Below are 16,860 nucleotides of genomic sequence, written 5' to 3'. Positions count from 1 at the left end.
GTGATCAGGAAAGTAATGCAGCGTTCATGAACATGCTTGCATCAAGTTCTAGTCATCACCAGTATCAATAAATATCTACATTTCTTCTGCTGGTTCTTTGGGACTGGCATTTCAGTTGCCAGGCAATGTAGTTGTTACATTGATTTTATGTACCAACCATTTTTTACGACTTTTTACAGTGGTCATTAAGCAAACTGCTGCATCTTTAGGCAAATCAGAGTTAAGCGAACCCTGCTTAGGAAGGCTGGGAAGTCTGTAAACCATGGTCACGTGACTGCAAATGCTGCAACGCTGTAAACGTGAGCCGGTTGCCAAGCACCCAAGCTGTGACCATGTGACCACGGGGGTCGTGCAATGGTCATACCTTTGATGGGTCATAGGTCACTTTTTCCAAGGCCGCCTTAACTTGGAGTTGTTGTGTTATAAGTTGAGGAGTACTTGTATATATTTAAATGTGATTTTATTATTCCCGATGTTTGTTCATATAGACATATCTACTTATTCATTTCCATGCTGTGTTACTATTAAATATTAGTTTACTCAGTTTGCTTCCCATATAAATTATTTCTCCTGAAAAAGTTATACACAACGTTTTTGTTTTCATTTTTACCAAGTATGTTAAAAAATGTAATTCAAATGAAGCTTTCCTTCAACTGACACTGTGAGAACTAATCATTCAGCACTATATTCCAAAATACCATGGAGCGCAGATATTCTCCGGCTGCAGAATGTACCCTAAGCAGTAGTCTACCATGGGAAAAAACACACTATGCCAGATTTTCACATGGAGTGTGGTGCAAAGCTTTTAGTGTGAAACCGAACAGTCCAAAGAATGCAGCATCTCATGAATGTAGGATCTTTTGAGCTACTGTGCTGTTTTTTTTAAATTTGCATTTATACCCCGCCCTTCTCCAAAGATTCAGGGCGGCTTACACTATGTTAGCAATAGTCTTCATTCTATTTGTATATTTATATACAAAGTCAACTTATTGCTGTTACAATAAATAAATAAATAAATAAATAAATAAATAAATAAATAAATAAATAAATAAATAAATAAAGTCAACTTATTACTGTTACATGGAAAAGTTTCAAATCAGACTTTTTTCTTCAGAAAGAAAACAAAACTATGATAAAATGAAGGGGGAAAAAGGAATGTGAAATTTAACTGTACTTTCTGGCAAGTTTTTAAAGACAAAAATGAACATTCTAAAATTGTTTCAATTACTGTGAAAATGTCCTGCTGCTCTGCACTGCATGAATGTCTAAACAAGAAGCTATTGCTAGTTCAAAACAGAAACCACCGTTCCTGCACTTACCATAAATGTGCCCAGTGTAAATATGGGAGGTATCATAATCAATTACTTTATCTGACATCTCTAGCTTAAAGTCGTCACTAAAGAGAGACATATCTCTCTTCAGTCTCAGATTAAAATGTCTGCAAAGGGAAGAAAGACAGATTGCATTTACAAAAACACCTCTTATCATGGGCTGAAAGGTAAAAATGAATGTCCTCAACCTTGTTAAGTATTTTCCATTTTTGTATTTTAGTATTTTTACTTGATATGCACTTACATTTAAACTTAGTAAAAGAGCTATGCTTTTACCTCAGACCTTCATTTACTTTAATATTTGTAGGGGATCAATATAAGCTGAAGCCCCATGCAAACTCACATCATAAATGCAACCAAAGAGATTTAATTACCTTAAGTATAATCATATTTCAACTATTTACTGGAAAACACATGTTATCTGAACATGGAGGCTAGGTTTTGTAAATTACAAATACATCATTTTAAGCTATATCCTAGTTCAATTCCAGCTAGAAACATTGCAAGGCATAAAATGCTACAGAAAAATCATGGATTCAAGTAAGACAACAGCAATAGTGATGCTGGCTCATCTAGCACTTGCAGAGGGGTTGCCACAGGCTGCTCTGCACAGATAACATTAAGCAAGCCAGTTGGACGCCACTATGTGCACCAAATTTATATACCTCTGCTTATACATGTTTTGATGTACATTTAAAAACTGATTGCTCTTCTTAATTTTGCAGAATTTATAAATATTTGACCTAAGCTCTTATCTAGGTTTAGTAAGGAGAAAGGGGAAGCCTTGCAGATATACTGCATATATTTGCCCTTGGCTTTCTCATGCAGATTTAAAAACTCAAGAACATATCATATTTGAATATGGTGCAGCCATTTTTGAAGTCTGGGAACAATGTATTTTCTTTTCTCTGAAAATATGCCAATACACAATTCTTTCATATGTGTACCTTGAATACTGACAGAGCACCCTAAAATAGATTTACACATGCAGACGTTGGAATATTCAATGACTCAATTCCACATATATTACCAAAATACTTACCTCGGAGCTAACAAAAAGTTTCAGATTGGAATGTTGCTCCATATCAGACTTTAGTAGAAAAAATGCTAACTTTACATTTCGACAGAATGTGGATATTATGATTATTGTTCAGTTATATTCAACTGCAGTTAATGGTGATGAAGGAAATTAACTGACATGGTATTTACCTCCCATGAGCATGAAAATTTAAGCGCAAAAATTGGTCTTCATGAGATACTGCTCTTTTGGCACGCTGGTGTTTTTGGTGTAATGAATCCATATCGTATGACAGTCCTTCATAATGTCTTATGTATTTATTTAAAGGGTTTCCATACTGACCTGCAAACAAAGGAGTGGATGGATATATTAATCAGAAGCACAGTCTACATTCAATTTTTTGCTAACAAAAATGATTAATAGAAAAAATACCCACAAGAGCATGCAGAAAATAGAAATTATGAAACGAGCGGACAACATGAAATCTAAAAGCATAGTCAAATTACACTGCCCTTGTCCCATTCGAAAGCCTCTCTCCAGGTACAACTAACAAAGGCTTTCCAAACACAAGTGTCACTGTCCACTTGAGGCCAAGGTGTTTTCTTGTCCCCAAATTTTTCCTGTCCAAAAGGACAAATGCACTGACAAGGAGTTTGTAAACAGATATCATCAGGCTCTTTTTAACGCAAACAACTGTTGCACACAACACTGCCAGGCTTTAGTAAACCCCTTTTTCCAGCAGAGAAAGAAAGAATCCTTTTGTATCTCCAAATTGACAAAACTGCCAGATTCTTCCCCATTTCTTTGGTTAAACAAGCAGTTTGTGGAATGCAAATACATTGATCTAGTAAATGTTTTTTTTCTACATTGAAGGTTGGAGTCTATATGCCAGTTATTTGAGAACAGTCCTTTTTATTAACTATATTGACTTTTTATTTTTAGTTTGGGTTTTTTAAAATTTTTAAATTTGAGAGTGCAAGTGGATTTTGGATATTTTTGTAATTATTTTTCAAACAGAAACTAAACATATATTGTCACTTGACTAAGTACCAGCAAATTTCACTTAAACGTACACATAAATTTCGCCTTTAAAGAGTGATGTAAGAATTGGGATTGTAAAACTACTACTACATTCCTACATTCTACTACATTCTACTCTATTCAAAATCCCAAAATCTTCAACCAAAAACTGTCTACTATTGACCTCACCCCATTCCTAAGAGGACTATAAGGGGCGTGCATAAGAGCACAAAGTGCCTAACATTCCTGTCCTATTGTTCCCTTCATTATAACAAATTAACATAGTTGTTGCACGTTTTTACTTATATATACATATATTTCTTTCATGATATCTTGTTTTTATTTATAACAATGTTTGTGTATACTGTTGTGACAAAAATAAATAAATAAAAAAAATAAATTCCTCCATTCAATCCAAACTTTCATCCATTTTTAATTAAGCATTCAAACAATCAGCCACAATAGCAGCAAAATGCAATGACTGTAGTGCATCAGGTTGACTTAGTGGAATTAAGTATCACTGCTTTGTTTTCTTACAGGGAAGCAGCAATTCCCCAAAAACATTCGTGCTTTTTTAGTCATTGGATACAATAATTGGTAGATTTGCTTTTATTTCCTGTTCTCAATACATGACTTATGCAAATGTACTGTACTTGGCAAATCTCAGTGCATTATGACAAATCTTACTTTGGGAACTTATTTAACTAAAAACAATCCCCCCAACTTACCAAATATGGCAATATTTCTCTTTTTTTCCAAGGGCACCTTTGTCATTATAAAAGTGAATGCAGGATTTAAGATATCAGTTTGACATCAGTTGAAAACGTAATTATTAAATGCATGCAATGTACCAGTCAACCAGCACTGAATCTATGATTCAGATGAAAGAGATTTTTTTTTTTTTACCAGCAATACCTATGCATGCCTCTTTGGTCTAGTGGTGGAAGAATAATTTTTATTTGTTTGTATAATGCCCACAATTATATATTCCAGATATGTACTGGTTCCAAAGTTTCCCATCCCTTGTTGCAGAGTAACTACAAACTGGAGATCATGTCAAAAGAAACATTAGATTGTAAGCACTTAGGAAATTATTCGGACACATATATTTTTCAGTCTAAACGTTCAACAATGTTTTTTTCAACTATTTGTTTATTAACCTCAACTATTATAGACAGTGTTTTTGACCAAGAATAGGAAACAGTGACTTGACAAACTTGATTCAACTGAGTGGAATCTGACTTATAAGGCTCTTAAGATCAACCTTCAGGCTCCGACTTCCCAAAGGAGCTGATATGTTTACAGGATTCCACAGTGTGTCTGAGATCAAACTCATGATCCACACTCTGACAATCTTTCCTGCGTTATGGGTTGGAGCGTAATATTTTCGTAATTAATCTCTCAAATATTATTTCAGATAATTGTAAAACAGGTTCCTAAAGGAAACTGTATTTAATTCTAGGAGCAATAGGGGTAATAAAACAATATAATGTTACTTAGTTTTAGCTTACTAAACTTCATCTAGTAAAATAAAAAAATAAAAGAATCCTACAGGATGAGAAATTTCTAACGGGTCAAAATGGCACTTCCATCTCAGCTAACCAACAGCAAAAGTGAAGAAAATTTAGTTACTCCTCTGGTTAAGGCTAAGAAGATACTTCCCTCATATGCAGTTAATTCTTGGAAATGCCTATTGTTGAAAGAATAGGCAAGCTGTTGAAATATGTAATTATTTCATTGATTTCTTGGTTGAAAACTGACCAAATACTCCCAAGAATTACCTTTAATTACCTTAACCTTTAAAACCTACTGATTTGCTAGTCACAAAGCAAACATACTTGCACTCTTTGTGGAGAAAAGAATATTTTAGGAATGAACATGTTCATAATCAACACACAGGTCATGTTTTCAAAGATGATCTCAAATAAACTCTAACAAGCTCCATGGCAGAAGGAATATGTGAATCAGGAAATGTGCTAGTCTACCATTCTTAGCCCCATACCAGGCCTTTAATTAACAGTTTATTTCTGCCTACAGAATTTGGCAGAGTTTAGATGTAATATGGTACAGAATAATGTTTAGTTCAAAAGCGAAAACAAAAGCCTTTGTTTTTTCTTGCACAAAAGGAAAGGGTGGGAAAATTCCAAAGATGTCTTCAGGTCACTTGAACTAAGTTTCTCCTCATGCCTAGCATAAAATGATATCTAAACAATCATAACTCTTCCAATTACTCAACTGTTCTTTAATAAAAATAAGAAAACTTTCTATTTATAGAAGTACATACAATTTGTCTTTCTCTCTGAGTTCTGACTCAGTTCTGATTGTTTGGCTGGCTGTTTTTAAATACTATATGAATCCAATATTTAGTCCAATTTAGAAATATATTGAAGACTGATGCCAAAACTCAAAATTGCAACCATGGATTTTCCCTTTTAGAAACAGTGGGTTCTATTGCTGAATATGAAAGTGAAAATACTGTGATATTAACTTTATCAACAACCTTTAGGCATTTTGAAGAATAGTTTGGCCCTTCTGGATATGTGCTGAGATATGGAAAGTTTATTTTCAGAAAAGTGAAGACTGCAAATTCTCAATTACAAGCACTGAACACTAACCTTTTACAAGGGAAAGAATGACATTTCCAGAACAGTGTTACCAATCAAATACAAGAAGGTGAACTATCTAAATTAAAACCCAAAGAAGACAGAGGCACAGGACTAGGATTATGTGTAATGTTTTCTGATGTCACTGATGCAGATACATTATGATTCAGAATTTAAGATAACTCTTTGGAGGAAACTCCTCAGCCCATCCCTGTTCTTGGGCTTTCACCATCATGTAGTGATGGTGAAAAGGAACAGATTATACACAGTGTGTCAGCCTCTCTAGTTTCAGAGATAGTTGGGTCTTGGTAAAGTTTATCCATAAAGTGTCCCCTGATTAACAGCCCCGTAAGAAGTTTCTTCTTTACTTCACTCCCAAACTAGAACACTCGCTTTTCCCACTCTTTCAGGAAGATCATCAGGTCATGCTTTTAATTTAATATTCTGAAATATTTAGTTTGATAATATTACTGATATTTTCCATTTGGAAATATACCAAATCAACTAATTCATTAATACCATATTTTGTGTTTAGTAGCCATTTTGAGCATAATTTGAAGACAGAAAGGTAAATATAATATTAGCACCGCTAGGTTTCATTTCAATGAAATGTTCAAGTCTTTATGATATATTTTATGGATTTGCAACTATTTCGGAGCAGCCCATACATACAGATTTTCTTTATCTGATTATTTTAGCCAAACAGCCCTAATACATACAAGGCCCTGAAGTATCAGAGATCTACGGTTTCGTTTTTGCTGCCATAGGCAGGACACCCATTTTCTGTTGCCTTTCCTTTTTAGATGGTGGGGCAGACAGCCGGGGAGAAGGGTCCTGCTCAATCACCTTCCTTCTCAGCTTGTCGAAACCACAGATACCTCATTGCTGAATACTACTATCCGAACTTTTAAACTTAAGACAGGAACTTTCCAAATGGCAGAGGGAACCTAATCCCACTCTAAGCAGTTAGGCAAGGAAGTCTCTTTTGGCACCGCCCGGGAACTTCGGACTTTCCCTCTTCCGCTTTTGGGCACAAGCCAAGCCACGGCTTCGCTGGCCTTCCCGTCGCCCTCCCAGGCGCGCCCGCCGCCCCACTTCCTGGTATCAGTCCCTCCCTGCTTAGCCCCATTACATCACCGGAGAGCTGGCACGATCACCGCCACACCCCGGGGCCCTTCCCGCAGCCCCTCAGCAGGAGAAACGCCGGGTGGCCTGCGCCCCCCAAGGCAGATCCGCCCTTGGGGAGCCTGGCCCAGGCGTATGACGGCCCGTCTGAAGGGGCGGCAAGCGGGGCCCTGCAGGATTCCCTCCCCCCCAAAACGCCCGGCCCCAGGCTATGGGGCCCCAGCCGAAACTGAAGTGCCTGGGGCCTCCCAGGCGGCTCCGAGCACCGAGGCAGCCGTCCCGTTCCCGGAAACGAAGTCCGCCGAAGTCAAGGCCGCTTGGAGGCGGCGCACCACGGCCCGGAGCCTGCCCGCCGCGGCTTTGCCCCTGCTTCTTGCCGAGGCCGGATAAACTTTCCAGGCCCGGCAGCCGCCGCCGCGGCGCCGGGAGTTGGGGCGGCCGAGCGGAGCTTCGGCGGCGCTCAAGATGGTTTCCCGCCCGGCCTGGGGCCGCACGGGACGGGGAGGGGCCGCGGCCGCGCTTACCTCCGGCTCCGGCCGCCCAGGAGCAGAGCAGGAAGAGGACCCTCAGCAGCACCATCTTCGCCCGGCCCGGCCAGGCCCCGCCGCCGCCAGCCACAGCCAGGTGGCCGCCTCTCGCCGCCGCCTATCCGCGAAGCATCCGCCCGGCCGGGGAAGGAAGGGCGGAGAGACCGCGCGGCACCGCTTCCACTTCCTCCCCCCGCCGCCGCCCGCCTGCGGCCTCGCTCCGGTTCCCACCAAAAGTACCTCAGAACAAGCTCCCTCCCTCAGGCGGACGGGCGCGCGCGCGCGCGCCTCACACGCCGCTCGGCCGCTGGGCCGGCCAGTCAGCGCACGCCGCGCGCACCCCCGCGACCAGCAGCTGCCCTCCCTCCCTCGGCGCGCGCCCGCCCGCCAACGCGACGCAGCCAGTCACAGGCGGCGTCCGAGAGAGGGAAGTAGGCGCAGCCTCGCCAGAGCCCGCCCATTCCCGGGAGAATTGCCTGGCCCCGCCCCTTCTGCTTTTCCGAAGGCGCGCTTTCTTTTCCTTTCACGCGCCCTCCGTCGTCGCCTGATCAGAGGGAAGGAGGGGCGGGGGTGTTGCGCTACCCGCCTGCGCCTGCGCCAATTTCTGTGGGCGGGAGCAGCAGGGCCGGCCTTAAAGGGGAAGGCGACCGCGTCTCGTCTGCGTGGGCTGTTCTGGCTGGGGTTCATGGGGCCGTTCCCCTTTCTCCGCAAGGCGCGCAGGAGGGCTCCCGCCCGAGTTTAGCGGTCCCAGGATGCAGGGCGGGCTGTACAAAACGGGGGATCGATATTCGGTGCGCTTGAAGTCACTGAAAGCCCAGGCGGGGGCGAGTCTGCGGGGGGGGGCTGCTCCTCTCCCCGCAGGATCAGCCACGGTGGCTGCCAATTAAGTCCGGAGCTCCCGGTTGCTCGCCCAAGGGGGCTAAGCTTCAGGCGTCCTCGGGGCTCTTCTTGCTTGTCGCTGCCGGCGCTTCGGCGAGTGGCCCGATTCTGGGAGGCTCCTTTGGAAACCATCCCCCCCCCCCCGCGGCTTTGCTCTGCTGACGCTGCTCCGGGCTTTGCCCTTCGGAGACGAGAAGGGAGGCAGAAACGCCGGGCTCCGCTCCTCTCTCGCTGCCCTCCAAGAAGAGGCTGAAAGCCACGGTTCCGGATCCGGCCCCAAGGAAGGCAGGGGAGCCTCAACAGAGTCCGCTCGGGGCTGCGGGTTACGGCCCCAGGCTAGGAAGCGGGAGATGGTGAGTTGCAGTCCCTGGGCAGCCCTCCTCTCCCAGCCCGGCCCGCCTGGCAGCGGGGTGGTTGTGGGAAGAGGAAGGCGTATCGGCTGCGGCAGTTGCCTTGAGGGGTTTCTAAAAGGCTCCTCCGAAGGTAACGCAGCCCTTACAAAAGCCCGGAGTGTTCTGGGCTCTCCGGGAAGGGAGCGCCGCCCTGAGAGCACCTCCGTGTCCGAGGGGCTCCGAGGGTCGGTCTTCGGCCGCCTGAGTGGAGGCGGGCAGGCGGTCGTGCGCCCCAGACCGACGACTCTCGGTCCCGTTCAGCGGCCTGCAGCCCAACGCTCGAGCGGCGCTCCCGTTTGCAAAGTTCCCGGGCAGGGGGTGAAGCCCGGGAGCCCAGAGCAGAGCCTGGGCGGGAGAGGAGGTGCGCCCGTTGCAGCCGCGGATTTCGTCAGCGTTGCTGAGAAAAGCCAATATCCAAACGGCCGCGTGGGGGGGGGGGCGGGGGAGCGGCGGCCACACGTGCGCCTCCCGCCCGACTGCGCATGCGTGCCACGCCCTCCCGGCCGCGGGGCGGGGCCTCCGCCTGTCATGGCGGCGCGGCGGCGGTGGTAGCGGTTCCGGTGCCGGTCCGGGCGCGGCGGCATGGAGGCTCCGCCCGAGCGGGCGGCGGAGCAGGAGCGGCCCCCGTCGCCCCCCGCGCCGGCCCGGGAGCGCGCCCCACCGCAGGCCGTGTACCACCTGAAGTGGGTGCGGTGGCGGGAGGCGAGCGCGCCGGTGGTCACGCAGAACGAGAACGGGCCCTGCCCGCTGCTGGCCGTCATGAACGCGCTGCTGCTGGCCTGGAAGGTGAAGCTGCCGCCCATGATGGAGCTCATCACCGCCGAGCAGCTGATGGAGTACCTGGGTGGGTGAGGCGAGGGGCGGCCCGGAACCCTGCAGGCCGGCGGGGGGCGAATGAGCGCTCTAAAAGGAGGGGCGGCGCGGGGGTCCTCAGGCTTCTCCGGCGGTGGGGGGGGCTTGGGCTGCGTTTCTTTTGGCTCCCCCCCCCCTCGGCTCTTCCTGAGCGCCGGGACGGTTTTCGGCTTTGCCATCTGAACCTTCGCTGGCCGAGAAAGGCACGAAGCTCCTGCCCGCGTCTCCCCTCCTGAAGTGCCGCGAGGGACCCTGGCTGGGGCCCCCGCCCCCGGTCCGCCCTTTCGGTCCGAACTAGAGTCCTCCGCTCGGGCTGCGGGACGGTTCCAAGCGTTTCTTTGTGCCGGTGAGCAACAGGTGCCTGATTTTGAGCGCTGGCTCAGCATTGTAGAGATGGGAACACTCCAACCCTCCCGGCGTCGGTAGGATCCCTCTACTAATGGGAGGAGGATCTGTAGCGAAAGTGAATCTGTTTGGATTGTAGAGTGATGGTTTTCAAATGAGAACTTTTGGTTTTCTTGCAGGAGACTATATCCTTGATTCAAAACCAAAAGAAATCTCTGAAATCCAGCGTTTAAACTATGAACAGGTAAAAAGCTTAACTTGAAGTAGCATTTCCTAACAGTGAATTCTGATGTTTTGATTTTTCCATTAGTATAAATGCCCCATCAAATTCCAAGTAGGGAAGCCTTCTCCTGTGCATAAAATATGCAGGAACATAGAATCACGCTTTTGTATACTTTATCACATTGTGAAGGGAAAGGTGGTTTTGGTGAAGTAGTCTATGTTGCAGTGAATACATTCTGTTTCACAATAGGGTAGTTAGATTGGGACTGCAAAAAAAGCCCATGATTAAATAGATGGCAGCAAAGAGAGTCAGAAAATTCCAACTCTTTGCTACCAACTGCTGATCATCTTTGCAGGGTAAATTAGGTAGTTCTCTTTAACATGAAAGCGGTTGCAGTGTGAGACAGCCTAGAGATAGCGTAGTACCGGGCAGATGAAGCGTTTGGTCTCTTTATGTACTCAGCTGACTTCAGCTTTTTCGTTAATTTTTCTCTTGGACTTAATAGAATGTCAGTGATGCAATGGCAATCCTGCACAAGCTTCAGACTGGCCTTGATGTGAATGTGAAGTTCACAGGGGTACGAGTATTTGAATACACACCCGAATGCATCGTGTTCGATCTTCTTGATATTCCGTTATATCACGGGTGGTTAGTAGATCCTCAGGTAAGAATGAGGGTGTTTATGTTGTTAGTATTTTGGCAGGAAAGCACGATTTTAATATTTAATACCAAAACTACCAACAAGAATACGCATTTCAATTTAGCAAGGCTTTTAAAAAGCAATTAAAACAACTGACCTGTTAAAGGGCCCTAAAAATCACGTGGAACAAGCCTTGCTAAGGGCCCAGGAAATAGCAAGAAAAGGCCAGGTTCTCTGGTGCTTGATGCCTGATGTCTGGAAGAACATGGCCATCGGAGGGCTTTTTCAAAATGGGGTTGCAGGAAGTCCTCAGTGAGCAGCCGCTGCAGGAAAGACGTTCCCTGTGTTCATGGGCTGCTGCAGTGGCTTCCCTCCCTAAGTGACAGGCGGGGCTGGCAGGATGACTTGGGGCACCAAAATGTGAATCTCAGTATTGTGGCCAAAATCCACGAGATGCATTTGAGAGAAGCTGTCCCTTTGAGTGATGGGTCCACTGGAATGCTTGTTTTGCCCATTCAAGCACCCGACCGCAGACAGGAGCCCCGTGTACTACACCTTTCTACTGGTGTCTCTTTGGCTTAGCAGATTGTGGGTTTTACCAAGGGTGGCCCTCTTCTTTTGCTGCAGGTTGGAGACATTGTGAAAGCAGTTGGTAACTGCAGCTACAACCAGTTGGTGGAAAAAATCATCTGCTGTAAGCAGTCAGACAACAGTGAGCTGAGGAAGGAAGGTGGGTGCGGCGCTCTTGAGCAAACGTTCCTCTGATCCAGCATAATTGTTGGCCACCCTCCGTGGCTCAGCCAGGCAGGAAGGCCAGAAAAAGGCTGCTTTTGTTCCCAAAGCTTCCTTTAAAGAGTTCCTATTAGCTGCTGCTGCAGCTTAGAAAAGGGGAGGGGTGTTTTCCCTGCTGGAGACGAGAAGGGCATTCTGGCTGGAACAGGTTCTCCTTTGCTCCTAAGGATTCTCCTAAGAGCCCACCTCTCTCCGCAAGCCAGGCAGGAAGGCCCTTTCCTAGGGTTGATCTGGGTTTTCTCAAGTAAAGCTTGACTGATAGACTGTCTGATCTGAGTTTGATTTTTGGGGTGTCCATCAGTTCTTCATGGAAGGGGGTGCTACCCTTTGGTCAACCTGCTTGTGTTGATGAGCCTAGTGTTGGTTCTCCATTTGTCTTACTGCTCTGTGCTTTTCCTCTCTTGGTTTCTACTCGTTGTGTTTCCCCTTCTAACCTGGTGTGCACAGGTTGCCCTAGTCTTCAGGCTTACTTTGGATCAGATTTGTGAGCAGAGCAAAGCAACTGGCTGGTCTAGGAGGTTGAACTAGGAACGGCTGCTTGGGGTGGGGACCTTGGGGTGAATCTGTGCGCATTCACATGCAGTGGTATCTCTTTGCAGGCTCCACAGCAGAGCAGTTCCTCAGTAGCACAGCCACCCAGTTAACTTACCATGGCTTGTGTGAGTTGACATCCACCGTTCAAGAAGGAGAACTGTGCGTGTTCTTCAGAAACAACCACTTCAGCACCATGACCAAACACAAGGTAGCTGGCCACAAATGGCACCGCTGTTTTACCTGGGACCCTGGCCAACCTTCAGCACCTGGGCTTTTGCCTGGTCAGCAAGTGGCCCTTGGTTGCTTCCGATCTACAGGCCGGGTGTGTCTGCCTGGCGTGGCAGCCTGAGGGGCCACTAAGGCAAAGGTGCACAGCCTCTGAATGCTGGGGGCCTGGGGGGGGGTTGCATGCCCCACCATCCCTGTGCCTCTCTCTCGGCTTCCTTTGCTTTTTGCTTTTCTCTCTCTTTGTTTTCCTAGCCCTTCCCCCCTCTCCCCCCTCTCTCCCTCCTCTCTCTCTCTCTCCCTCACCCTCCACATTCTTTTGGTCGTCTTCACCCACTGAGCTCTTTCCTGCCTCTGGAGTTAGGATAAGAGGCCTGCAAGTGTTCTGGCACCAGAAAAATTAAACAAAAATAATAGCTGTCCCCACTCCCACAAGCTTGCTGCGTATGGAATGGGACAAAAGCCACACTAAACATGTTACATAGCAAAGCAAGGAGGAGCACATCCCATGACCAGGGTCCCTCCCCTGAGATGTTTCCTGGTTGTGTTTTGTTTTTCTGAGTGTGCTCGTTGAGCCCCTGTGCCTAGAAGCAGGAAGGAAGCAGGACTTCCTTTAGTGGTGTGTGGAAGGATTGCTCAGATAGCAGCCTCGCTTTGTTTCGGGGGGGGGGCGGGGGGGGGCCGAGGGGCTGTTGATCCTCCTGACTGGATTGCAGAACCTCTTGTTTGCTCTCTTTCCAGGGAAGGAAAGCTGTTTCTGCGGGAGGGGGGGTGGCACTCCGGCCACTCAGCCTTTTTTCGGGGGGTGGGGGAGCTTGATGGTGACAAAGGTTGATGTAGAAGCTCATCCAATTAGTGTGTGATTGCCTGCATTGTGCAAGCCCAGAAAACACCTTAATTCACGAAAGGAGCGGCGTGTCCTATGCACACCAAACTATTGTCATCGCTTGCTACAGTGGCTATTGGGATGAAGTAAAAGAGTAGAGCGGCGGTTTCGTCAAGGAGACCCCTGAATGGTTTCTGGAGAATGCAGGGGGGCAGCATTGCTTATCTCAGTGCAAACAGTGACTGTTCTCAGTTAACAGGGAAATTTCCCCTTTCCCTCAGGGCCAGCTTTACCTTCTGGTGACCGACCAAGGTTTCCTTACAGAAGATAAGGTGGTTTGGGAAAGTTTGCACAATGTGGACGGGGATGGGAACTTCTGTGATTCTGAATTCCACCTGCGACCTCCATCTGATCCGGAAACGGTGTACCACGGGCAACAGGATCAGATTGACCAGGTATCCATGAGAAGCTTCTCCGTTCTTTTGACTTTTTTTATTCTTCTGGGGCTGATTTGTCTCCTTCCCACTCACTCTGTTGGACCAACCCATTTGACAACTTGATCCCCCTAATAAATGGGGCAGGACTCCCTGTTTCCCCAAAGTAACTTGTAGCCCACCTTAGTTTCTTCTGGGGTGTCCGTATGAAAGGTCCCCCTTCGCCTTTTGGAGACCCTGCAGGAATCGTCTCATGATGTCTCCTGTCCATGGAGAGGTGGAATGGCTAGGATTCCTCCTCTCTCATCCAGCATTTGGGGTTTGTACCTGGGGCCAAGCCTCGTAGTGCTTACCGATGAGTTGTACTTCAGTTTGAATGGAAGGCGCCTGCCATGATGGGGGAGGGCAGGCCCTGCTTGGGTCAGGCCAAACTGTCCAGCACGTTCACTGCTGGTGGTTTTGCGTCTTAGGACTACCTGATGGCCTTATCTCTGCAACAAGAGCAGCAAAGCCAAGACCTCAGTTGGGAGCAGCTCCCTGAAGACATCAGTGACCTCGAACTGGCCAAGAAGCTCCAGGAAGAAGAAGACCGACAGGCCTCGCAGTACTATCAGGAGCAAGAGCAAGCTGCCACCACCGCCACTGCCACCACCCCTGCGGAAGACCAGGTAAAGGCATGTGGGCAACCGTAGTTCCAGGAGCCGTTGGAGAAGGAAGGGCCATGGCTCAATGGCCACTTTCCATACGTAAGATCCCAAGTTTGGTTCCTGGCACATCTCCAAGTGGTTCTGGGCACTCGAGGGCAGAAAACGGTGCCTGGGATTCCTGGCATCTCACTAAAAACTGCTTGGAGAAGCTCTTTGTGCCTTGGAAAGAGGCTCAAACTGGGTTTCTCCATGGCCTTCAGATTCATTTTCTGTCCTGGTTTTGGCATATTTTTTTTCATGAAAGTTGTTGAGAAATCATGAGAGAAAGTGTTATTTTTTGATCTCAAAATAGTTATGCTAAAGCCTCCTTCCATCCCAAAGCTGCCTGGGGCCTCAGTTGCACCATCTGTGGGATTTGCCATGTCTGCAGCCCCAACAGCCATTGCTCAGCAGGCCTGGCGTAAGCCGATGGTGCACTTGGTGTCTCTTGGTCTGCATCTTGGGGTCTTTGGCTTCATGGAAGCTCAGCTAAGGGTGCAAGCAAGCAGCCTTTTTTTCTTTGTATTTCCCCCTTGAACAGCAAGCCCAGGATGATGCCAGCCCTCCCTCAGCAGAAAGGCAGCCCGAGGGCAGTGAGCGGAAGAGGAAAGAGCTGCGGGAGAAGGAGAAGAGCGCCTGTGCCATTTTGTAGCGGAAGGGTGGCTCTGGAGCCCAGCACGTCCGTCTGAAGCACCAGGGATCCTGTGAGCGGGAGGCCTACCCGCCACCAGTGCCTGGGAAGCCCACAGCCGATGGCCTCCTTAAGATCCCCGCGAATACAGCCTTGCTGAGGGATCTGGACGGGGGGCAGTCTGCTGTGGAATGGAGCATATTGGGGAGACGGTGAACGTGCCCCCGTAGGGGTAAAGAAGCAGCTCACCACCGCATCTTTAGATCATCACGAGAAGATGCGACGTGGGGTCCAAGATGCACTGCAGAACTGCAGAGTTCTGGCATGGGGGGTCCCTGGACTGGCAGGCTGAGCCCCTCAACAGGCTTCAGCTGAGCTTCCGTGGCTGACTTGGCCAAGAATCAGGCTTCAGAATACCTTGAAGCAAGAGGCGGCGAGATCTCCTCGGGACGAGGCTCGCCATGGTCTGGTCTTTTAAGTTTTTAATCAGCTGCCGGACTTTGTAGGGAGGGGGGAGAATGAAGGAAGCAGATGCTTACATTTATTTGAGAGTGGCATCAAGCGTGAGCTGCGTGAAGCTGTGGTCGTGAAGCTGTGGTCGGTCACCTGCCACTACATGTAAACTGTGGGCCCATTGTTTGTATCATGCAAGATGGATCGTTTCAGGACACAGACCTTAACAAATGAATCCTCTGGGCACCAGTGGCCCTTGCTTGCTCCTTTAAGATGTGGTTGTGCTCTCTCTGGAGAAAACATGTCTCTGTGCCCAGTTACCGCTGGGGTGGGGGTAGAATCCAGTTTTGTAAGACTTAATATAAATCCACATACTACAATAGGATAGAGAGCCTTCTGCCTGGAGTTACCTGTTGACTTAAGGAAGGAAGGCCGTGACCTTCATCCTCTCAATAACTTTATAGCACTTTGCAAATGCTTTAGACAATTTTTGCTGTACTTCTAAAGTCTGGACGTAAGGCCAGACTTCGCTGTTGATATACAGAGTCCCACGCCAACATTCATACAGAATGTGACAATCTACAGGGAAGGAGATGATTGAAATGTCATTGAAGACCTGTAACTTAATATTTTTTCCTGAAGTTTTTTGGATGGAGTCTTAAACTAGCAAGGCAGTGACCTGTCTAACTCTTGCCTTACAGTTCTTTAAATACCTTAAGTCGGAGGACAGTGAAAGGGGAAAGGAATAAATATTTAATTTTAGTGACATTATTTCCACATATGAGGTTTTGGTTTTCATCTGCTGTGTATGCATTTTTAAATATCAAATGCCCTGGCCCGTTGCTCACACGTGTGATGGTTTTACACAGAACTGAATTTACCTTGTATCACGCTAAAGTGATATGTAAGCAGATCTCTTTCACATTTCCAATCTTATTTGATATGTGCGCATTTCCCTGGTCTGTTTTAACTTGCTGTCCTGTGTTAATAACTTCTGAGAACCTACCACTGAAGTCAGATTGAGGTTTATCCTAAAAAAATATCAGCCTTGCGTTTTGCATTTGTACCCATTTTTTGCGTGCTGTTTGACAATTATGAAATACAGAAATCAGCTGGCAGAACGAGATGTTCTGAGAGAGCCGAACAAGGATGTGTTTCCCAATTCTTCACATGCCTGTGTGTGCCAGTTTCAGGGGAAATGGTCTTGCCCAAATTGTGCCCGGGGTCCTCGACTTCAGGGCCTGGTCTTTGTCTGCTGTAGTGTTGGTGAAGTATTGTGTCTGCTGTGTGGTTCTCAGGTAGAGAAATGGCCCTTCCCTCTCAT

At 47.2% G+C, this 16,860-nt stretch overlaps 2 protein-coding genes across 4 annotated transcripts in view; one reads left to right on the top strand and one right to left on the bottom strand.

The window, feature by feature from the left end:
- ADAM10 (ADAM metallopeptidase domain 10) overlaps window positions 1-7,985 on the bottom strand; it is a 32,903-nt gene extending 24,918 nt beyond the window's left edge. Inside the window, exons 1-3 of one of the 3 annotated variants that reach the window (XM_058155894.1) lie at window positions 7,865-7,985; window positions 2,541-2,691; window positions 1,320-1,438 (exon numbers count right to left, since the gene is read on the bottom strand). In XM_058155894.1, the coding sequence (XP_058011877.1) occupies window positions 1,320-1,438; window positions 2,541-2,632 (211 nt within the window). In that variant the 5' untranslated portion in view covers window positions 2,633-2,691; window positions 7,865-7,985. Of the gene's footprint in view, window positions 1-1,319; window positions 1,439-2,540; window positions 2,692-7,621 lie in introns of all 3 variants that reach the window. The other 2 variants (XM_058155893.1, XM_058155892.1) reach the window with 2 other exon arrangements.
- Window positions 7,986-8,868: 883 nt separating this feature from the next.
- MINDY2 (MINDY lysine 48 deubiquitinase 2) lies at window positions 8,869-16,302 on the top strand. The gene is made up of 8 exons (XM_058155895.1): window positions 8,869-9,739; window positions 10,272-10,336; window positions 10,821-10,979; window positions 11,583-11,685; window positions 12,347-12,489; window positions 13,614-13,787; window positions 14,237-14,434; window positions 14,994-16,302. The coding sequence occupies exons 1-8, from the start codon at window positions 9,478-9,480 to the stop codon at window positions 15,102-15,104; spliced, it is 1,215 nt and encodes a 404-aa protein (XP_058011878.1). The 5' UTR covers window positions 8,869-9,477; the 3' UTR covers window positions 15,105-16,302.
- The last annotated feature ends 558 nt before the right edge of the window (window positions 16,303-16,860 follow it).

The sequence above is a fragment of the Ahaetulla prasina genome, chromosome 13 (assembly GCF_028640845.1).
Source record: "Ahaetulla prasina isolate Xishuangbanna chromosome 13, ASM2864084v1, whole genome shotgun sequence".
Classification (NCBI taxonomy): Eukaryota; Metazoa; Chordata; class Lepidosauria; order Squamata; family Colubridae; genus Ahaetulla; species Ahaetulla prasina.
The sequence above is the reverse complement of the archived record's forward strand: the minus strand, read 5'-3'. Positions and strand labels throughout refer to the sequence as shown.